The following is a 21,317-nucleotide window of genomic DNA, read 5'->3' as shown; positions in this document are numbered from 1 at the left end:
CAAGACCGCGTTCACATCCCACAGAGAGTTATTTGAGTTTACTCGTATGCCCTTTGGTCTATGCAACGGTCCTGCGACCTTTCAAAGACTCATGGACCGCGCCCTCGGGGAAGCAAAGGGTCATACTGAATGTGCTACCTCGACGACATCGTGATTTATTCACGAAGCTTCGAAGAACACTTGGCCCATGTTGCTGATGTGCTCGAGAGGGTGCGGGCCACCGGGATGACTTTGAATCTCGCGAAAGCCCAACTAGCGCAAACCCGAGTTCTGTTACTGGGGTTTACGCTGGGCGGAGGCTTCATTGAGCCGTACCGGGAGAAACTTCGGGCAATCCTCGATTTCCCCACGCCCAAGGACGTACGTGGCCTTCGCCGCTTTTTGGGAATGGCCAACTTTTACCAGTCATTCATTCCGTTCTGTGCCCGAGTGCAGGCACCCTTGAGCACGCTCTTGGGTAAGTCGGCCGCGTGGCAGTGGGGACCTGAGCAGCAGCAGGCCTTTTGCCAACTGTCTAGCGCCATTGCGGAGACAGCGCAGCTCAGACTCCCCGACCTGACCAGACCGTTCGCTTTCCAGACCGACGCGAGCGGTCTGGGTTTAGGAGCAGTCCTCCTACAGGAATACGATGGTGTGTTGCAGCCGTTGGCCTTTGCCAGCCGCTCCATGATGCCGGCAGAGAGGAATTATTCCGTGACCGAGGAGGAGTGCCTCGCTATCGTGTTTGCACTACGTAAATTCGATGTTTACCTTGATGGGACGGAATTCGTAGTGCAGACGGACCACAGTGCGCTCAGTTGGCTGATGAGACTCCGTGAGCCTGCGGGCCGGCTGGTGCGCTGGGCTCTTCTGATACAGCATTATGACTTTTCAGTGCAGTATCGAAAAGTGAGCACCAACGTGGTAGCTGACGCGCTATCTGGTGCCCCATTGTCCACCAAGAGCATTCCTCCAGGTGTTACAGCCACTGCCGGCACCTTTGCGCCAGCAAGCGTCGGGGGCGAAACGAGCGCAGAGAGAGGCGAGTCCGCAAACGGGCAAACCTGTCATTCCGCTCTCCAGGCAAGCAGCGCGTCGCAAAACGAGCGAGCGGGGGAGCTTCTCGAAAGCGAACCCACGACGCCGTTGGCTGCAGTCCTGAGTGGGGACGAGACCAGACTCCCCTTTGGGAGAATTGGAATCGCATTCAGCAGGCAAGAGCTACTGAAGGCCCAGCAAATTGATCCGTTTTGTCGCGGAGTGAGCGACGGTCTCAGGGAGACGGAGCGCTGAGACGCCGCTGGTAGTGCGGCGGGCGCAGGGGGACCGGAACCAGCGTGTGTCGCTGGGTCCCCCACGGATTCATATTTGCTGGATCACGATGGGCTCCTGCTGAAATACATAGCCACCGATGACGAGGCTGTAGACCCGTTTAAGGTGGTTATCCCCAAGAGTCTGAGAAGTGCACTGTTGCGATCATCTCATGACGAATCCTTGGCCGGTCATTTGAGTGGCTCCAAAGTTTTTGCCAAACCAAGCCAAACTGTGACCTGGCCTGGCATAAAGCGTGACATTTTTCGCTATTGCCGCTGCTGCCATGTCTGTCAAACGGTGAAATCAAGGGGTGGCAAGCCGCCCGGGTTGATGAAACCAATTGACAGTGAGCGTCCGTGGCAAGTGGCCACCTGCGATCTTATGGGGCCTTTCCCCAGGAGTAAGCAGGGGTTCACACACCTGATGGTAGTCGTCGATTATTTTTAGAAGTGGGTGGAGTTGTTTCCGCTTCGAAAAGTGACCGCGCGAGCGGTGCTGGAGAGGCTACAGGAAGTTTTTTGTTGGTTCGGCTTTCCGAAAAGACTAATTACGGACAACGCGTCCTATTTCCTCGCTCGGGTGTTTGGTGCTACGTGCCGTTGTCTGGGAATTATTCACTGCACCAGGTCGCCCTACCATCCCCAGTCCAATTTCACGGAGAGGGTCAAGAGAACCCTCAAACCAATGTTGGCGGCCTTTGCCGTGAGTCAAAAGGATTGGGCAGACCACTTGAGTGAGCTCGCGTTCGCAATCCGAACCGCCGAGAATCGCTCGACTGGTTTCTCTCCCGCTTTCCTCAATTTTGGAAGGGAGGTGGCAAATCCGGTGACCAGTGTCATTCAATGTCAGCTCGGGGACGAGGAGGCGCCGGCAGACTGTTCTGCGTACGCTTCAGCACTTCGGGACAGGCTTTGTCGGGCTCTCTGTAGAGCAAGGCAGAGTTTGACTTCGGCCAGGGCCCAGTAGAAGGCTCAGTACGACCGGAAGCATCGCCATCTTGCATTTAAGGTAGGTGATTTAGTCCTGAAGCGCAACCACGCTCTTAGCGCCGCGAGCAAGGGGTTCTCAGCCTCGCTCGCTCCTAAGTGACTTGGTCCGTACCGAGTAGAGAAAGTTTGGTCTATGCTCGCGTACTTGCTGAAGGATTCCCCTTCGGGAAAACTCAGCCGTGCCCATATCGCCGACCTGAAAGCCTTTGCGTCGCGGTCCGACGAGCTCGCGCCGGTGCCCAGTGGCACCACGCGCAAGCAACAGGACACACCCGGAGCGAAGGACCGCATTCGGACCACGCACCGGTACAACCTGAGGAAACGGTCACCTGTGTGATATCGCGCCTCACGGCGGACTCTTTCCGCCACCGAAGGCCCTCAGTAATATTGCTTAGCCTCAGCGGGCTAGCTTCTTTGCGGCCAGTGCGCGAAAAGAAGCTGGCCCCTGCCCAGCTCTAGTCTGGTTGATAGTGTGTTGTTCAGTGTGCATGTTTTTTTTTGTTTTTTGGTATGCATGCTGAGTGTCAGTATTCCGTGGATGTTGAAGTGTGCTTAATGTTCCCATGTTCAGTTGTATAGTTCATTTTTTGTTATTTGTACATAGTCATTGAAAATTGCTGTTTGTTCTCCGTTTTTTTTTCTAGAGGAGCGACGTTTAAAAAGAAAAGAAAAAGAGACATTGCGAATCGCGGCGGTGGCGAGGACACCCCCATCATTGTCGCTCAGTGATCAGTGTGCGGGCGCCCGGCGCGCGTTGTGACCGCCAGGGGTACGCGCGTGTTGACCGCCAGGAGTGCGCGCGAGCGTGTGCCGGCTCAACTATTGGTGCGTAGGGCGATGACGTGCGAGGTGGTGCGGCCACGCCGGCAGGTGAGCCGCCGGTTTTAGCCAGACCTACAGTGTCATTGCTGGCAGGGTGTCAAACCAACGGAAGCCCCCGACTCCTGGCAACATGGCCGCTCGAGGAGAGCCACGTGGCCCCCACCGTCGACAGGCCAAGGGCAGGCCCGGAAGATCACCAGGACCGTCTTCCCCTGCGGCTACCCCAAGGCCGCGACCGCGGACGAAAAGGACGGTGGTGACCTGGACGAGCCAGGAAGCTCAGGAGGCGCCAAGGAGCTTCGCCACCGATGCGCCGTGGAAGGCTCAGAGACGGGTGACCCAGGGGCTGCCGATGGACCGGGTGCCTTGGCCATTCCGCGGCCGCACGATCGCCGAAATTGATCGTGCGGCTCGAGGGGCCCAAATGCCTGCACCGCCCGGGACGGAGTTTTGTGCTACATGCAGCACGACGGTCTGCTTCTCGAGCCACTTCTCCGGGGACCTACACGTGGCGCGCTCAAAGGAGGCCGCCGAGAAGAAGCGCCGTGGGCTGGGCGTCCCGATTGGACAAGAGCCGTCACCGTTGCCGGACGCGGACCTCGCGGACCTGTGCCAGCGACGCATGCGATAGAGGCCGGGGTTCGCGGCACTGATGGCGGGGCCGCCGTTGCCTGCGCCGCAACGGGACTCGCTGTCGGGCGAGGCCGCCCACATAGACTCCTTAATGGGTGAGCTGAGTGAACTGTTTTAAGAAAAGCGTGTTTATAAAATACGTCCGTCCCTCCTCTTAGTGTTTACCGGACTTAGCTTCCTTGTGTTTATGTTCTTTTTTTTCCTCTCCTCCCAGGTTTTTTTTTTGAAAATTTTAATGGTACTTGCTGGGCTGAGGTAGCAGCTAGCTAGCGCATGAAAGGCTCAGTTGTCTTTGGTGCATTAGCCCCTACCAACCTCTTCGCCAGACTGGTAGGGGGGCAATTAAGGAGAGGAGGATGTGGGGATTTGGGGAATGCGACGCGCCATTGCGCGGGCGCATTTCACCTTTTTCTGCAATCCGTAAGCCACATCGCTCTCGCTCCGAACCAGTTTTAGTGGTGGCGCTCCATTCGTGGTGATTCGCGGTGAGGGCGGAGCTAGTGACGTCACGGAGCGGCCCCTGGTGGCTACTGCCGTGACGGTAGCGCTTTTCTTTCTCCTTGGGACGGCGCCCGGTACGTACATGCTTCCTCTCGTCCGCCGACACCTTTGTGACTAGGACTGAGCTCACGCACGGTACCTTTGCCCGTGCGGGGAGCGCGTACCCCGTGTTGTTCCTATCTTGACGCTAAGCCGAAGAACGGGTGCATAGTGCTCGCGCGAGGTCGTACCACGCCGAGCCGCACTTATCGGAGGCCCAAGTCGAAGGAGATTGCCCGAGCTCTCGCCAGTTGGCCCATCGGTTATCGCACTTTTCCAAGCGGCGCGTCCCAGCTTGAGCCTGTGCTCTCGCAGCGACGTGCTACAGGCGCCCCTAACTGTATTTTTCGCTCTTGGTGCGGGACCCCTTTGGTTCCACGCCGTCCCGGGACCGGGCGTTCGTGCAGTGTTGGGTGCCGTTGGAGACAATAAACGGTTTCCGTCAACTTAGGGCAATACTGTGTTCTTGCGTGAGTCGCTCGGTAGCCCCTTGTGGCCTGAGCTCGCGCGCAGCGGCGCTAGAGGCTGACGGCTGACGTGGCCCTGTGGCTCGCTAAGCTCGAACCCGCGGTGGTCGGTACTCCTGTGAGACCCGAAGACCCCACAACAGGCAGAAGTTACCGCACGACTCTCAGTTCCGGGTTACCAGTATCCTGAATTCCGTCTAGTTCTCCCGTACTGTCAAATTTGTCGCCAGCATTGGATCGAAAAACGCCAAGCGGCGGATTGCGGCACTCTCGGTTGGGAATCGAACCAGTGAGCTCGTGCTCATCACCCACCGCGGAGCGGCTGCAGCAACGTCATCTGGTGCGACGATCCACTCGGCGCTGTCTGCATGGGATTCACGCCTCGACCAACGACATGGCTCCGCCCGCGAATGTGCGAGTGAGAGCGGGCTTCTCGCGCCGTGTGTGGAGCCACCCGAGCGGGCGGCTGCTCATGTTCTTGTCGGTTTGGCGAGTTGGATCCGTTTGGCACTCTGCGCATTCTTCGATAGCTTTTCTCACATTTGCGGACAACTTTCAGGGGCAATGAAGGAAACGCTGTGGAGGCAAAGCCCGCATAAGCAAGAGCGCTCCTGAAAGAAGTTGGGGAAGCGATTAAATCTTATTTGCAACAGTAAAGTAAGACAAAGTAGGTCCCGTAGTGTTGAAATTGACTTCTTGTTTTTTTTTCTCTTTCGTGTTTTACCAAATCCCCTTCCTCGGGTCTGAGTCAGAAGTTCGAAACCTCGAGTTCTCTTTCTTTCTTTTGTTTTTTTTATCTAAAGCTTCAATCTAGTTCTTTTAATCTAATTTCAATTAAGCTAGTAATCTGGAATATACCTCCTTTAGTACTCTACATCTCCGGGCTTGGAGTGGTGACTGACACCGGCAAAAACGCCGAGACCCAGAGGAGCTATACTAATCCAATTATGAAGGCCCACTAATCTTCAACAGACACTCTCTCACCAAAACAGGAATTGGGCTCTATGGGGCAGTATTCGGCCACTACCCCCCTCATGATTCCTACAATTTACCCACGGCCCTCAGTCCCCAGTAGCTGCGGAGCACCTGACCAAGACGGCAGTCAGACCTCAAACGCAGTAGAGGGTGCTAAGAATCTCTGGACCAGCACAGGCACCCAGTGGAAACTCTGGCAACCTTTAACACTCGAACTCTCTCGAGTGAGACTAGCTTAGCAGGACTCTTTCAGAAACTATCAGGCATTGTTTGGGATATCATTGACCTTAGTGAGGTTAGAAAAACTGGGGAGGCTTATACAGTGCTGACTAACGGCCACATCCTCTGCTATAGGCACGTTGCGAACGTAGTTCCCACGCCTACTAGAGCGCCCCTCGCGGCGGCGAGCGCGGATCTGGCAGGATACGGCCGGCCTGCTTCCGCTCGGAAAGCGTGTCTGTGCAAGTGTTTCGCGCGTAGCTGCAGCTTTTCTGAGCAATGCAGAAGGGCAACACGAATTGTTGCGTAGTGGGCTGCAACAGCACGTACAGCAACTCACCGGGAACAAAGTTTTACCGGTTTCCGAGCCGACCGTATGAAGCAGAACGGCGTCAACGCTGGATCGCGCTCGTCCGACGGCAGAGGTAAGCTGTTTGATGTTCTGGCGTTATGTCAAGTGAGCTAACGCTGAATCGGTTGCTTTTGCAGAGATGATGGCAGCAACTGGACACCTGCAGCGCATAGCAGGATATGCAGCAAACATTTCGTCGGTGGCACGAAATCTAACGAAGAAGGCCACCCCGCTTACTTCCCCTCAATATTTCCCGCTGCGTACAAGACATCGACTGGGCCTTTGTCAAGTGCCCGTTACGCGAGGTAGAGTATATATTAAATTTGCCCTCAACTTGAGGTAGTGTAACTAGCCCTTTGAGGGTCGATTCCGTAAATATACGGCGCCGCGAACAGGTCCGAAAGTGATCTATTTAGGGCGCCGTCTGTACGTTTAAAACGCGCGCTAATTTCCTAACTTTTTCTTGCCTGGCATGTGCTGCCACTATGTGGGAATACATGCAATTTTTTTCTCGCGTCTCTCTCTTTCTGTTTTGGTTGTAAAGTTTTTTTTTTTTTTTTTTTTTTTTTTGCTGCGGAGCGTCTGCTATCGCTCGCGCATTGGCGCCCTCGCGGGCGCGCGGCGGCTGGTTTTGGTTTTGTTCCGCACGCGGTTTCGGCTTCTTTCGCTCGCAAAACTGATGGCTATCTCGTTCTTATCACTCAAAGGGTGACCGCCTGTTACTCGCTCATTTGTTGCTCACAGGGGTCCGCATATGAAGGATGCCGCCGTGCATGCGTTTCCTTTTTTGGCACTTTATTCAGAAGTTGCCTCCCACGGCTGCTCAGGGAAGCAGTACCCAGAGGAGGTGCCATGTCCGCGCCAACACCACTCGGCAGCAAAAATATCGCGAGGACACAAGGTACATGTGCGCTGAGTGCAACAAACCGCTCTGTGTGTAGCCATGCTTCAAGGACTACCACACGTTGAAGAAATATTAGTGCAAGAGGAACATTTGAGACTTGCGAAAAATTTTCGTGTGCGCATTCTTCTTGTGTATTTTCTCGTGTGGACATTGTGTATAACAATGCGCCAATTTTTTTGTAATTATTATAACTTTATTTGCTATTTTTTATTGTTTTTCATGAATAAACAGTACATATATGCCAACGCAAAACACATTTTTCTCACTTTACGGTCACCCTAGAAAAATTACGGCAAATTTTTTTTCGAAATAGGTCCCTCTGAAGAATTTAAATGTGCAATAAAAAAATCGACCCTCGGTGGTCGCATATGGCGAAAAAAATCGACCCTCAAAGGGCTAATGCCAATTGATTTCTTGCGTTGAGTAGATTTTGTTGCGTGGTCGCGGTGCTTCAATGAACCAATATTGTTTGGATGTGTTATAACGCTTGTTTTGCCAGAAAAAGAAAGCGCCAGGAGCAAAAGATAGAGGAGGCACGACAGATACCCAGTTGTGACAGTCAAGAAACAGGGTGTGTCACAAGCCCCGAACCACAGATTTCGGACAGCCCGCCTCACAGTGACAACTTAAGTGCGTCCGCCTGCAACCAGTGTGCAGATGACGTACACCGTGTCGATGTAAGCTAAAGTCGACAACGTATAACTTGTGCCTTTCGTTGCGTTTAATGTGACTGATGTACTAAGCTGGTTTTAAATGCTTGTTTCAGGCCTCAACAATGACGGAAGGCGGCAGCGCTACTTTCAGCATGAACTTCACATTTATATCAGAGCTGTGCGATGGAAATGCGTCATCCTACATCAGTCACAAAGAAGTGTGCAGCACAGGCTTGGGCAGCTCATGCAGTCCGGGCTTTTCAGACAAAAGCACTGGGCTGGCGTGCAAAGAGCCTTTCTTCGCAGGGTTCAGATCTCTTCAGCATGATGAAAACGCCTTTCATGCGTTTACAGCAATTGATTTTTCTTTATTTGCTCTGCTGCTAAGCATACTGCCACCTGCTCCAAAAAAGTTGAATGAGCTCTCCATTGAAGACAAGATTCTGTTATTTTTGATCAAACTTAAGCATGGGCTGCCATTCTCCTTTCTCAGTGTTCTTTTTGGCATCCACAAAACAACAGCGTCTCGTATTTTCAAGGGTCTACTTGTTAACATCCATGCTGCTACAAGGAAATGGCTATACTGGCCATCACAAGCAGCTGTTCTGGCCACTTTACCTCCATGCTTCAAACTGCACTATCCGAAATGCAGAGTTGTCATAGATTGCACCGAACTTGAAACGGAAGTGCCTCCAGGAATTGAAAAACAAAACATGTGGTATTCGGACTACAAAGGAAGGCACACAATCAAGTACCTTGTTGGAATAGTTCCGAATGGGCTTATCACTTTTCTTTCAAAGGGGTTTGGAGGTAGAACGAGTGATGGAACGCTAACTGTTGAATCAGGTTTTTTGTCCCTTCTTGAACCAGGAGATGTCGTCTTAGCCGATAAAGGATTTCCAGGCATAAAAACAGGTGTTGGCGCGCAGGATGCTACGTTGGTGATGCCACCTTTTGCTACCAGCCGACAATTCACGGAGTCTGAAGTGGATGCCACATATGAAACCGCCTCCGTGCGCATTCATGTTGAAAGAGTAATTCAGAGGCTCAAAATTTATGATATCATTACACGCAGGATACCACACGAGCTGACTGGCTATGCTGATGAGATTCTTCACGTGCTAGCAGTGCTAACAAACCTGAAGAAACCTATTTTTGCCAAACTACAGAAATAATAAGGCAGGAAAAAGGGGGAAAGGTTTATTGCACAATTTTCATATAGACACAAAGGCTTAAAATGACTAGCTTTACTGCGACATATAAGACTGTACATGTCTGTATAAAATGTACCAAATGTGTAAAAATAAATAATGTTATTAAAAGGCACTGTTGTCTATGTTCTATATTGCGAATGCGATGGCGTGGTACTTGTAACTAATATATTACCTCTGTTCTTGGACAGTGCTAAAAGATGTAAACACCTCAGATGTCGGCACATTCATGCAATGCTCTGAGAAAATGCTCAAAATAGAAGTTTCGCAGCTTGGGCACTGCCGACGACAGGAACGCATCGTCTCTTCTTACTTTGATAGTGAGCGAGTCCACTTCTGTGTGTATGTAAAAGTAACAGTACTCCAAACCGAGCACGTGTAAGCACACTTGTACTTGTGTGAAGTAAGAATGGCTGCGTCTCAAATCCAGAATGTGTTGACCGCACAGGTATTTCAGCAGTGGCCTCTTGGTCAAGCTCTGTTGCCGTCTTGAAAACGGACACTCGATTTCCAGTAGCACTGCGCTGCCGTCTTCATCCCTGAAAGTTTGAGTTTCTATTGCAAAGAATAACCCGATAAAAGTGGTTACCTGAAAATGCCGTCGGGGGAGCACGCAAGCCATGGCTCTCCAGGACAAACTACCAGGCCGAATTGGGCGACATTCACGTTGCGCTTCTTTTCAAACGCCTTACGAGCTGATGGCTCCTTCAACAGTCCGTACTGCACCTCGTAGCCTGTGTAGGGCACCTCGGTAACAATGGTCTTTGCACGCTCATAGAGGTTGTTACGGCAGGTAAGAATCCTGTGAGCCTGCAGAAGAGAAGGCAAGGAAAAACCACGTTCGTATCAGAGTAATGAGTTTGTTTAAGGGTAAGGAAATTGGACCAACTGCTAGGTACTTCTCCGTACTTTTGTCGCAGTAATTCTAGGAAACCTTTCATTAGCCCAAAGACGACGGTCAAGCGCCGTCCTAGCTGACAGGTCAGGTACATCTTCAGGCGGCACAGCGACGTGGCGCTGGTATACTCGTAGCTCCGGTCCTGACAACCTATGGGAGGCATTGCAAGTCAGACACTACAGAAGTTACCACAACTTTATTTGTGTTTAAATTAGGTTCTTTAAGAGAAGAAAAAGATATAAAACCTAATTACTGTACACCGGAATACAAACCTCTCGAGGAAGTTAATTCGTTTAAGAAGTAGCTTGTTTCCGCTCTGTACCACAGTAAAGCTGTGGAACTCTTTCCCAGTCCTGTCCCATTCAAACAGCGCCAGGGCTTGCTGAGAGCTACGAGGAGGGGTTACAGCTGGCTCAGCTGGCATACACCCTTCTGCGGCCAGCATATCAACTAAGGGGCAGTTGAGATCGCCAAAATATTTGATGACGTGGTTTATCGGAACCTCCTCCGCACGCACTGGAAAAAACGCAACATAAAAAGTGTCAGACTTCCAGTAACTTAGGCGAAAACTTTTTCTCAGCGTAGTCTAACACGGCTGGTAAGTTCCTCACCTTTTTCCTTTTTGGGGAGAGCAACGTTAGAAAACCTCGGGTAGCTCTTACGAGACGTTGGTACGCCCCACGTTCTTGGGTGAGATGTTTTGCTGTCGCATTTGCCGTCCTGTATGTACAGAGCAACTGCCGCGGCGTGCTTGCACTTTCCTGCGACGCCAGCACGGCAATCGCAGCTACCCGCTACGATTTGTCTGCTGTCGCCGATCTGCAAAAGTCAATGTCACCTGTAATTTCACGCGTCCACATCGTATATAACGAAGTAACTTACGCTGAGCTTCACGCATCTCGCTGGTGCGTTGATTCTCGTTTGCGGAATACATCTACCAGTAACCTCCGATCCGTGCGAGTCCAGCAGTTCTCTCACGTCGTAGACGTGCCCCGCCTCAAATAGTAGTCTTCCTTTCTCCAAATTCTTTCCTCGAAAGAACCTGTCAACGTCTTGTAACTCCCGAAACCCGGCTAAAATTAATATCGGCACGCTGTTCTGCGCCATCACTACCGTTTGACAGGGAGCCAAACACGCAGCGCAAGCTGCTAACGCCGTGAGTAATCCTACCACATTTGAGCAACTATTCGTCAGGTGGCGCTAGGCGTCCGAAAAACGGAGCGCCGCCTAGCACTTGCAACGTGCCCATAGATGACTCCCAGATAAGAATTTATACGGGGCAGGACTCCTAATACATAAAGACATAGCGGGAAACGTGAACGAATTCCACAGCAATAATCAGAGGGTAGCAATAGTCATAATAAAACTTAACAGGTATAATTAATGGTGGTACAAACCTACACTCCAATCTCCAGTCATGATGATGATGAAGTAGATCAGGTATATGAAGATGTGGAATTAGTCATGAGAAAAGTGCAAACGCGGTATACTGCAGAAATGTGCGGCTTCAATGCAAAAGTGGGGAAAAAGCAGGCTAGTGAACAATCAATTCGCAACTACGGTGTCCATTCTAGACACACTAGAGGAGAGATGGTGGTATAATTTGCGGAAAGGTGTAGGCTGCGAATAATAGACACCTTCTTCAGAAACCTTTGTAACAAAAAGTATACCTGGAAAGCCCTAATGGTCAAACAAGGAATAAAATTGAATTCATACTTTCTGCTGATCCCAGCATAGTGCAGGATGTAGAAGTGATAGGTAGGGTAAACTGCAGTGGTCATAGCTTAGTTAGAGGTAGGATTCACCTCAAGTTAAAGAGAGAAAGAGCAAGATTAGTCGAGGAGAAACATGTCAACCTAGAGGCAGGAAGGGTAAAAGCGGACCAATTCAGACTGGCACTTGCAAACAAATATGCAGCCTTAGAAAAACGAGATGAACATGACAAAGGTAATGAATGAAACCTTGACTAGGCTGGCTTTTGAAGCAGCAGTTGAAGTGGGAGGCAACGCACCAAGGCAACCAGTTGGTAGGCTCTCCCAAGCAATGAAAGGCCTAATAAAGAAAGGGCAAAGGATGAAACTGTTCAACTCAAGAGACCGCATAGAATTAGCGGAATTGTCAAAACTGATCAACGAGAAGAAAATGAAGGATATTCGAAATTATAATTTAAGAAAGAGAGAGGAGGTAGTAAAATAAAGATGCGGCATGAAATAATTGAGAAGGAAACTTGGCATATGACAAGCCAAGATGTATGCTCTGAATCATAAGCAGGGCAATGTCATCAGAAATTTCGAAGATTTAGTAAAAGCAGTGCCAAAAATCTATACTTACCTGTACAATACCAAGAACACCCAGGACACCTCCATTGGAAGTTGTAATGAGCGAGTTACAGACGCTTCTTCTATAACTTGCGATGAAGTTAGAAGGGACTTAGTAGACATAAAACGGGGAAAAGCGGCAGGTGAAGAGGGAATAACAGTCATTTTATCAAAGATTAAAAGACATCATGCTTGAAAATCTTGTGGCCCTTTATACGAAATGTCTCACGACTTCAAGGGTCCCAAAGAACTAGAACAATTCCAACATTAAACTTATCCCCAAAAAGGTAAACTCTAAAGAATTGAAAATTTATAGGCCCGGCCATTAGCTTCCAGTATTGTATAAAATATTTACCAAGCTAATTTGCAATTGAATAAGGGAAACACTTGACTTCAGTCATGGGTGGATGTCTGATTTTCTCTTTATTCACTAACCATCTTACCTGCCAGCTACAAAGTTACAATACATGAATGCACTACAACAGCAATAAAAAATTCATGTAACATGAAAAGTGCACTTTGAGCATCTTTTATGCAAGTGCAGTAATGCAAGTAGTTGCACTATCACACGTGGCAAAAATGCTCTATGGCAAGATACACATGTAAAAAGGGCACACTAAGCACTTAGCTCACTTGGCAACTGCGAAGTTTCAATATGTTGATGCATTACAACATATAAACAAAAAATAGAGCAAGTTGCAAGGTGTAGAAATAAATAAGAAAATTCACATCAAGCATTAATGAAGTGAACAGCTACACTATGCACAGCTATAGTTTCAGTAGTGCAACCGCTTGATGACAAAACTCTGAACTATGAAGGTGGCTGCCGGGGCTAGTTGTAATCCATAGTGGTGCGTGAATGGGGAAAAGGCGGGAAAAGGATAGCAACGAAACAAAGACAAGCGCTTTATCATATATTCTGCAAGAAAATTAGGGTGGACTCACATGTGTGATAATTCATCGCCAAATGGGAGCAGAGAACAGAGAGGCTCATTTAATCCTGCAGGCGTGTGTTGACAAGGTCATTTTGGCCTGCACATTCCTTCCCACACAACAGAATCGTTTATGCAAACCAGATGATGCTGGCAGGACACATACAAAAGTGTTACGTCTGATTTTAATTTACTACCAAGGAACAACATGAAAACTTGACGATGAGAAAAGACACCAGCAGCGCGTTGTGCCTCTCTTCATTATAATCAGATTTCTACGCTGTTTCATGGTAATGATGAACAACCCACAAGCCCAACTGGAAATGTCTGTTGGCATTCTTTTGCAAATTGGAATTCTTTTTTCAAAATTTAATCAGGATAAAACAATGCTGATATTCAATCCGTCGGGAATATTCCTTAAATTTTTAAAACTGTTTTGCCATAACCACTATAATTTGGAAAGATTTGTCCCCTCTTAAGCATTATAAGCCAAAGAACAGCAACAGGGCGCTACAAAGGAAGTTCTGGTATGGATAAAACATGGGTTTTAGTATGTCCTCCCAGCATGATTCAGCTTGCATCCCAGAAAAAAAAAGCAGCACGAAAAATGCAGTGCAACGTGTAGGACAAGAGAACGAGTGCTGAACTCACTAATTTAATTTTCGACAAAGATCTGGCCCATGTGCATCTTGCTACTCAACAGGGGAAGAGAAAGCACCTCCATCACTCCGCATTGAACATATTTATGCTTTCGCTTTACACTGCACTTAGAGGTTCAAAGCACACAACTGTAATAGAGCCCTCTATGGATGGCTAGGTATACCCTAATTTTCCTGGTGCTGATCAATTGATGTGTACACCATATGACGTGCCACCTATGTCCTTAGTCCCATGCGACAGTTTGCGCATATAGGCCAGTACAATGTTCAAACAGTACAACCTGTTTCCTTCTGCCAGCTTTTCTTGCCGTAGTTTTCAACCATTTTACTAGCTTTCCACAAGCTTACGCCTTGACATGCTCTGCATATCAAGAATCCATCACCTGTTGCTCAGACACTTCCCTTATTAGATGAGTGCTAAGCTTTGTCAATGCTGCCTGAAAGCCAGTTCAACCAAATCAAATCTTCACTTTTAATGGCCTGATGTGCAATTTAGGACACTAACAGTAGGGTAAGATTACTGCCAACAAACATGGTGGTCACGAAACTTTAGGCAGCGTATCCAAAAATTGCAACTATTTATTTTGGTATATAACAGGTAAACAGGGGTTAGTTTATTCAGTTGACAGCATCATGCAAAATAAAAAAAATGGTCAGCTGGTTTTCGGATCTCTACCTCTGGTTTTGTGGCAGTGCTCGCCCCACTCTGAATTCTCTCCTCAATTTCACATCACACCACTTAGAAGTTCTTAACAGAATCAGCCAAGATCTTCCCTTAATGTCGCATTGAATGAGTCTTGCACCCATCTATTGTGGGAAGTGTTTGAGCAACAGGTGCAGCAGGTGGTAGATTCTGGATATCCAGTGATATCATAGCGTAAACATGTGAAATCTAGTCAAATGAGTGAAAACTATGGGACAAAACTAACACAGGGTCAACAGAAAAACAGAAGCCTCGTACTGTCTATACTCATAATATGTCGCAACAGCTAAAGAACCAGTCACAGGTATGGTGTGCAGGTTATCTTTAGCAGCTCGAAAAGATTAGGATATGCCAAAAAAGCTCGGTTACAATAACACATCTTGAACTTACAAAGGTAGTGTGAAGAGCGTGCATAATTATGTTCGATGCAGGGTGAATGTAGTGTGCTCCCCTCTGTGTCCTGCAGCAGTGTATTTAGTCCAAACTAACTGGTTTGCTATGTTAGGTTGCGAGCGTTTACACATTGTCACACTTGTGCGTGCACATCAAATTTTAGAGATACCACTGTGTATGAAAATAGAAATCACGGAAAATGGTGACGTGTGTTGGCGAGCCATCCATTGCCCTCTCTTGACAGTAGATACATCAGATGGTGTTTAAGACCTTGCCTATTTTGTACTTATCTGCACATGCACATGATAGTTTGCTTGCTATAGATGTTTTCTTGCTTTTATTATGTTTCTCAGAGTATATTGCGCTAGGGGTGAAATCAAAATTTTGTTGTGAGTTCAGCATCTGTCTGGCTGTCCTTTTCTCTTTTGTTGTTCTTTTTTTTCACAATGCAAGTGCACCAAATGCCTAGTTATCCATACTTCTGTGGAGGATACATAATTCCACTGCATCTTGTGAGAAATCGTGTGCAGCCCAGAATGGCTTCGGATTTTCAGCATCATCAGTTGTCTGCCATATCCTTATAGTTCTTAGCTCACATCAGGGCAAGCACTGTCATGCGTTCATGTACACAAATTCTGTGGTGATATGGTAATCAACTAACAAGAAACGTGAAGGAAGCTTTCCGCATTGAGATTAAAAGGCATACAGATCAATTCCAACTACGCGATTGCAATACCTCAGATGTATATGCTTGCATTAGTCATTATGCGTGGTTTTCTTATAATGACATTACCTGCCAATGTACATTCAAGCTTTGATCATTGCCCTTAAATGGTATTGCCTCTCACAGTCTTTGCTCTACTTAAATTTTTGGTCATCAATAAAAAAATCAATTGCAAGAGCCACGCATGTTTTTTCACTTCATTCCTTTGCCCTCTTGCTGTAGCACTACCGAAAATAGCAACTGTGCACTTTCTCTCCTTCTACAACTGCCCAATAATTATTTCAAGTTAAAAAAGAAACTGTGCGCGCTAAAAAGAAACAATTTTGCAAGAGCAGTTAACCTCCTTGACGGCCCTTCACTGCTGTTTTTCAGCTGCACATGCATTAAGCTTGGTGAGCACTTTATTAGCCCTAGTTGAAAGCTTGGTCCTTTTTATGCCCATCAGGTGCTCAAGCAATGCAAATGTTTGTTTGGCAGATTTCACATACTCAATGTTATATGCCCAGTACATAGAAAGCAGAAGAGCCCTACCAGCCGTCACATCAAGCACGTCAATTTGCACATTTTCGAATGTGACACTCAGTCCTTCCGAAGACATCACACTATCGCCGGTAAAAATTAATGTTGGGTGTGGGCGTGTCCTTCCATGAACCTTAAAAAGAAGAAAAATAAGGCATGCATTAAGGCAACCACAAACAAAATGAAATATGTGCCCTCTATATAGACCTTGCAAACTGATTACAGCTTTTGAATGAAAATAATTCACACTAAGGTGAAAATACATAGTCAGACACACGAACGGAACAAATAGCTTCTGCTGCATATGCTGCTGCAGCGTGCCTGTCCATGACTTGCCTTTAATGAAGTGCATAAATTTGGAAACAATGTCATGAAGTAATTTTGGGAGTACATTGTCTTTTAGCCAGTGGAAAGCTTGAAATCAGATTTCCAAATACTGAACGTTGCATTCATATGCAGTCTCTAGACTGGGTAAATGTTCTCTATTTTGCTGGACCAGACAAATGAAGCTTGGCAATGTTGACAAAATAAAAATATTGAGAAGCAAACTTACTATATGATAAAAATTGCATGGAACAGGACAAGGTGCCTTAGATGTTTAAAAACTGTACAGTCTCAATGTTTTCATTATGTGCAACAATGAGAAAATTCTGCTCTTTAGGTAGCTAGTGGCAAGTGTATATATAGTTTCAGAAGTTTTACAGAGTGCTGGCATCTCAAGCTAAGCATTTCTGATAACTGAAACTGAAATAAATCTCATCCATATGAATAGACATGGACCTTATAGCAACATTTTTATCACTAAACCTAATTTGGGTATTAATCAGCTTCTCACTTAAAGTAAGAATGGCTGGTTAGTTAATTAGCATCAAGACGACAACTTGGGCCAGTTGGTTGGGATTCATAGTAAGGTTCGTTGCAGCGCAACCCAAGACGAGGACAAAAGAAGGTATAAAACGACGATGGCGCTGTAACGAGCCTTACTATGAGTTAATTAGCTTTGAAAAATACTAAAAATTTATCTATTATTAGTGGTAAGAGCCACAAAAAAAGGCTATGCTGAAAGCTAGCAGCCAACACAATAACCTTTTTGGCGAGTTGATCTTTGCTATAGGACATATCTTTGTAGCACTAATAATTGGGAAAGAAAAGCCAGTGAAACAGAAAGGGAGATAGACAGGCTTTATACTTACAAGACCTAATTCAAAAGCAAGGTGTGCTACATATTATGGTGCCGACACACATGGATGGATGGAATAACTTGAATGAAAGGTCCTGCGACACACATTAACCAGGAGCAAGAAAAAGAAGAAAAGTTGCCAGCATAAAACCTTCGAATCTCATTTCCACATCATATAAGTATACTGAGCTTTGTGTAACACAGGCTTCACCATTTATTTGAATATGATGTACTTCTCACAGTTGGCATGCAATTTTCTCTTTATTTCCACCCAGAATCCTAATGTCCAGCAGAATCCAGCAAGAACTGCAATGTGCTGATATTTTGCACTACAAGGATCATCTTCTATTGTAGTTCACGGTTATAGAACCACAATTCACGAATGCAATACTAGAAACAGTCGCCAAATAAACCATTAATAGCGATTCAGCTTCCAATGAAAACCCACTGCCTGCAGCAAGTCTTCTGAAGGAAAAAAATAATTTCAGCATTAAATGATCTGCTCCCAGTATTGTATGCTATATATGCTTAACTTAACGTGGCAAACACAATTATAGCAGTAGATGTGCTAGATCTAACCATTCTTTCCTAAATTACAAACTGACTCAGCTTCCACAAAACACAAACGTTAGTTAAAGTTCAGCTTGCATGAGTGGCACCAAACGCTGTAGTGGTGATTCATGAGAGCCCTACAGCCTTGTTTCATAAAACTAAAAAATAACTTTTTCCAAGCTTCTTTTCTCAATTCTTTTAGCTTCAAGGACCAATGTCCAACCGACCCATAAATAGGATATCATCGTGACTGTTCTTTTTGTGTTTGTCTGAAGGAATGCTTAAAACATATGAGGCCTTACCAATGGCGCAAAGATGTCATCCCCACGTTCATTGAAGAGGAATGGCAACAAAATGAGAGCACAAACTCCTCTCGCATCTAAATCATGGAAAAATGCAAGGCTTAGGCCGAGCTCGTTCGTAATAGGAACCATCTCACAGCTTAGCTGAACTGTGTGTAGTCCGTAAACATTTAGGTTACTGATACAATGACCGATATATTAATGCAAAAGACTGTGCAGATCCAATGCGAATGTCGGAAACTATGAACGGTGTAGCTTTAGCCAACCAGTATTAATTAAACCTTAAGCAACTAACGCAATGTATGCAACTGTTTACTTTTATCATATGCAACATGCAACCTCATACAATCTCTATGTTTATCTGCCATAAGAGTTGCAACTCATGCAAATTTTACATTTATGCATTATAATGTTTACACGCCATGCTAAAACGCAAACATCAAATCTGGTAAAGGCATAATGCGAGCCGTGCACATAGCGAAGTCGAAAGGATGAAGGTGATGCATTATGCTTGTAGAGGCAATGGTGATGACAGGTGTATGTACTTATTGGCATTACATTGATGGTTAGCATGCAGAACAACTTCTCTTATTACTCTACACACATTAAGGGTGAGTATCTTAAATATATGCTTCTGCAGTGCGTGCTTAACAGCATGTCCTATAGCTTTAACAAAAAGCAGCATTCAGCTAGGTAGGGAACGTTCTTTGGGAAAGCTTATTACCATTGCGGCTCCCAGCATGATCATACTAATTACATAATCCAGCACCCAAGAATTACGTACACGCAAACCGAGCAACAGTTTGGTTTGTTTGAGTGAACGAGTGCTGTATATTTGCGTATCTGTGTATATATGCATAAATATGTATATGTATATATGTATATGTATATGTGTATGTGTATACATATTTTTATGCTTATTTATTAGCGGCAATCTCTTAGACTGGCCTTCTTTTTTTTTCTTCTTATGTCCCAGTGCATTTCCATGCTTTGTATATCCCCTCCTGCATGGACCATAACTGTAGGCCTGCAGTATTGTGAAAAAAAAAAATTTGGCTGCATATGGCATTATAACATCACACTCTGGAAGAAATTATATCTTATACACTAAGCTTGAACAAGTTGAAGTTCTGGGATTTAATTCTCCAACTTGATCAGGTAAATAAACTTCTCTGTACGTTTATTCACTAGAGTGTGATACCACAGTTGCAAGATGCATGTATACATGCATGCTGTACACACACAACATAAAGTGAAACTAAAAATGCAAGAACTGTGTTACAACCACAAGGTGTTAATCAATTTCTAATGTTGCAGTGATACAGCTATCATCAGAGAGGCAACCATTGCATCCATCATGCAAAATATTTACTGTTTGCCGTGTGCACCATTTGCTGTTGTACATTGAAGGCCACTTGTGGCCCAACAACAAAAAGTAATTTATGTATGCTGAGCAGACCACTACCTATTTATTCGCATAATTTGCGCACTTTTTCTCGCGATTTTAGAGCTCCGAAAGGGGAGTGCGCAAATTACGTGATTTCGCGAACGCATACGAAATAACGTGCAATATGTAGTAACGCGTACGGTATAGACATTAGCAAGAAAATTATGGCACAAACGAAGGGTACTTGTTTTTTTAACAGATATAGCGCGTACTTGAACAAGCAAAATCCGGCCATGCACGGTCTAGTCGGAATCACTGGTCAAGAGGTCCTTCTGGGAATCATCGTCGCGGCCGCTGTCACCGCCCTCCCAAAGCGCATCGTCCTCGGTTCCGTCGAGTGCGTGCGACAGTGCCGTCTTCTTGAGGTTCTTCTCGACAATACTGGAAGAAACCAGGTCCCACGTTGCGAGTGTCCACTCGCAGACCGTCTCTAGTGGCGGTCTCTTTATTCTGTCAGTGGGATGCCCATGCTTTCCGCTGGCCATCCATTCCACGTACATCTTGCGCACGTAGTCCTTGTAGGGCTTATTTGCGGAGACATCTAAGGGCTGCAGAACAGATGATAGTCCGCCCTCATGTCCCTCATGATACCCTCATGTCCGGCAACTTCTTCTTTACGCTGTCCACGAAATGGCCTTTGAAACCGTCGAGCACACCAGCAGCGATGACAGTCACGGTAAGGCCCCGGGTCGCTTACCCCAAACAGTGTTGAGCTAGTCGTTCATCAGTTCTTCATTCATCCAGCCTTTTTCTTGGAAGCGGATGTGAATACGGCCTTCAACCTTCAATTTGGGCAATGTCTTCCGCTTGAAGATCACGAACGACGGTAGTTTTCGGCCATCAGCTGTCACGGCAAGCATAACCGTGCAGCGTTTCTTTGCACAGCCGGTTGTCTTTATAGGAACGGACGAGGCGCCTTTCTGACTGACTGTTTCGTTAGGTTAGGTTAGGTTAGGTTAGGTTATTCTCATGGAGCAAGAGAAGGGGAGATAGAGAGAGGCGAACACTCGAGCAGTTCCGGCAACCCGTGAACAGGTTCGCCTGTTGAAGTACGGTCGCTAGAATGTAACATTCTAGGGAGCGTCGTTGGGGGCTTCCGGAGAAAAGAACAAAATCCTAGGAAGTAGGGACTTCGCACTCGCAGCCCGTCTTGTGTATGACTGCGCTCGCCTTCGCGGCGATGGGCGCGGCCGTCCAACGTCTCCGTGCGTGCGCGCCGGCAAGCTGGCTCCGGCGGGATGGGGAGCGCAAAAAATGCGAGTAAATTTTTTTTGTAAAGCTGGCTAAATATTAGGGGTGTGCAAGTTATGCGAGGGCGCAAATTATGCGGGTAAATACGGTATCATTAAAAGAGTACACAAAATGCAGAAAAAATTACAGTATGAAAACTATAACCAATTGCTTACGCATTGTTCTTGACCAAGCAACCAGGAAAAAACATTCAAGCATAACAAAGATTTTAAGTGTGGTTCACGGCCTACTACGCAACTCTGCATAAAAACATTGGATCACGTGTCTTGAAGATTAATGGATATCTTCATGAAATGCAAGTGTCTAAAGGGTTCATTTGAAGTGTAGTTTTAAATGAACTTGTACAAACCACAATGCACACACACCTCCCCTGATTCAAGT

The 21,317-nt window shown here is 46.7% G+C and overlaps 1 protein-coding gene across 2 annotated transcripts; it reads left to right on the top strand.

Annotated features, from left to right (window-relative positions):
• The first annotated feature begins 6,026 nt into the window (after positions 1 to 6,026).
• Positions 6,027 to 10,225, top strand: LOC126519071 (uncharacterized). Of its 2 annotated transcripts, XM_055065259.2 has the most exons (4): positions 6,027 to 6,363; positions 6,428 to 6,595; positions 7,694 to 7,871; positions 7,961 to 10,224. In XM_055065259.2, the coding sequence occupies exons 1-4, from the start codon at positions 6,218 to 6,220 to the stop codon at positions 9,020 to 9,022; spliced, it is 1,554 nt and encodes a 517-aa protein (XP_054921234.1). In that variant the 5' UTR covers positions 6,027 to 6,217; the 3' UTR covers positions 9,023 to 10,224. The 2 variants fall into 2 exon arrangements, with proteins under 2 accessions (XP_054921234.1, XP_050024638.1); XM_050168681.3 differs by lacking the exons at positions 6,027 to 6,363; positions 6,428 to 6,595 and adding an exon at positions 6,602 to 7,191 and having other exon boundaries at positions 7,961 to 10,225.
• The last annotated feature ends 11,092 nt before the right edge of the window (positions 10,226 to 21,317 follow it).

This window comes from Dermacentor andersoni, chromosome 10 (assembly GCF_023375885.2).
Source record: "Dermacentor andersoni chromosome 10, qqDerAnde1_hic_scaffold, whole genome shotgun sequence".
NCBI classification, from domain to species: domain Eukaryota; kingdom Metazoa; phylum Arthropoda; class Arachnida; order Ixodida; family Ixodidae; genus Dermacentor; species Dermacentor andersoni.
This window is presented reverse-complemented; position numbering and strand designations above follow the sequence as displayed.

Bases quoted from the DNA above. Each gene is read 5' to 3' on its own strand.
- LOC126519071 (XM_055065259.2), top strand. From the start codon at position 6,218: ATGCAGAAGGGCAACACGAATTGTTGCGTAGTGGGCTGCAACAGCACG. The intron at 6,364-6,427 runs GTAAGCTGTTTG...TTGCTTTTGCAG, and splicing joins GCGCTCGTCCGACGGCAGAG to AGATGATGGCAGCAACTGGA. The intron at 7,872-7,960 runs GTAAGCTAAAGT...TGCTTGTTTCAG, and splicing joins ATGACGTACACCGTGTCGAT to GCCTCAACAATGACGGAAGG.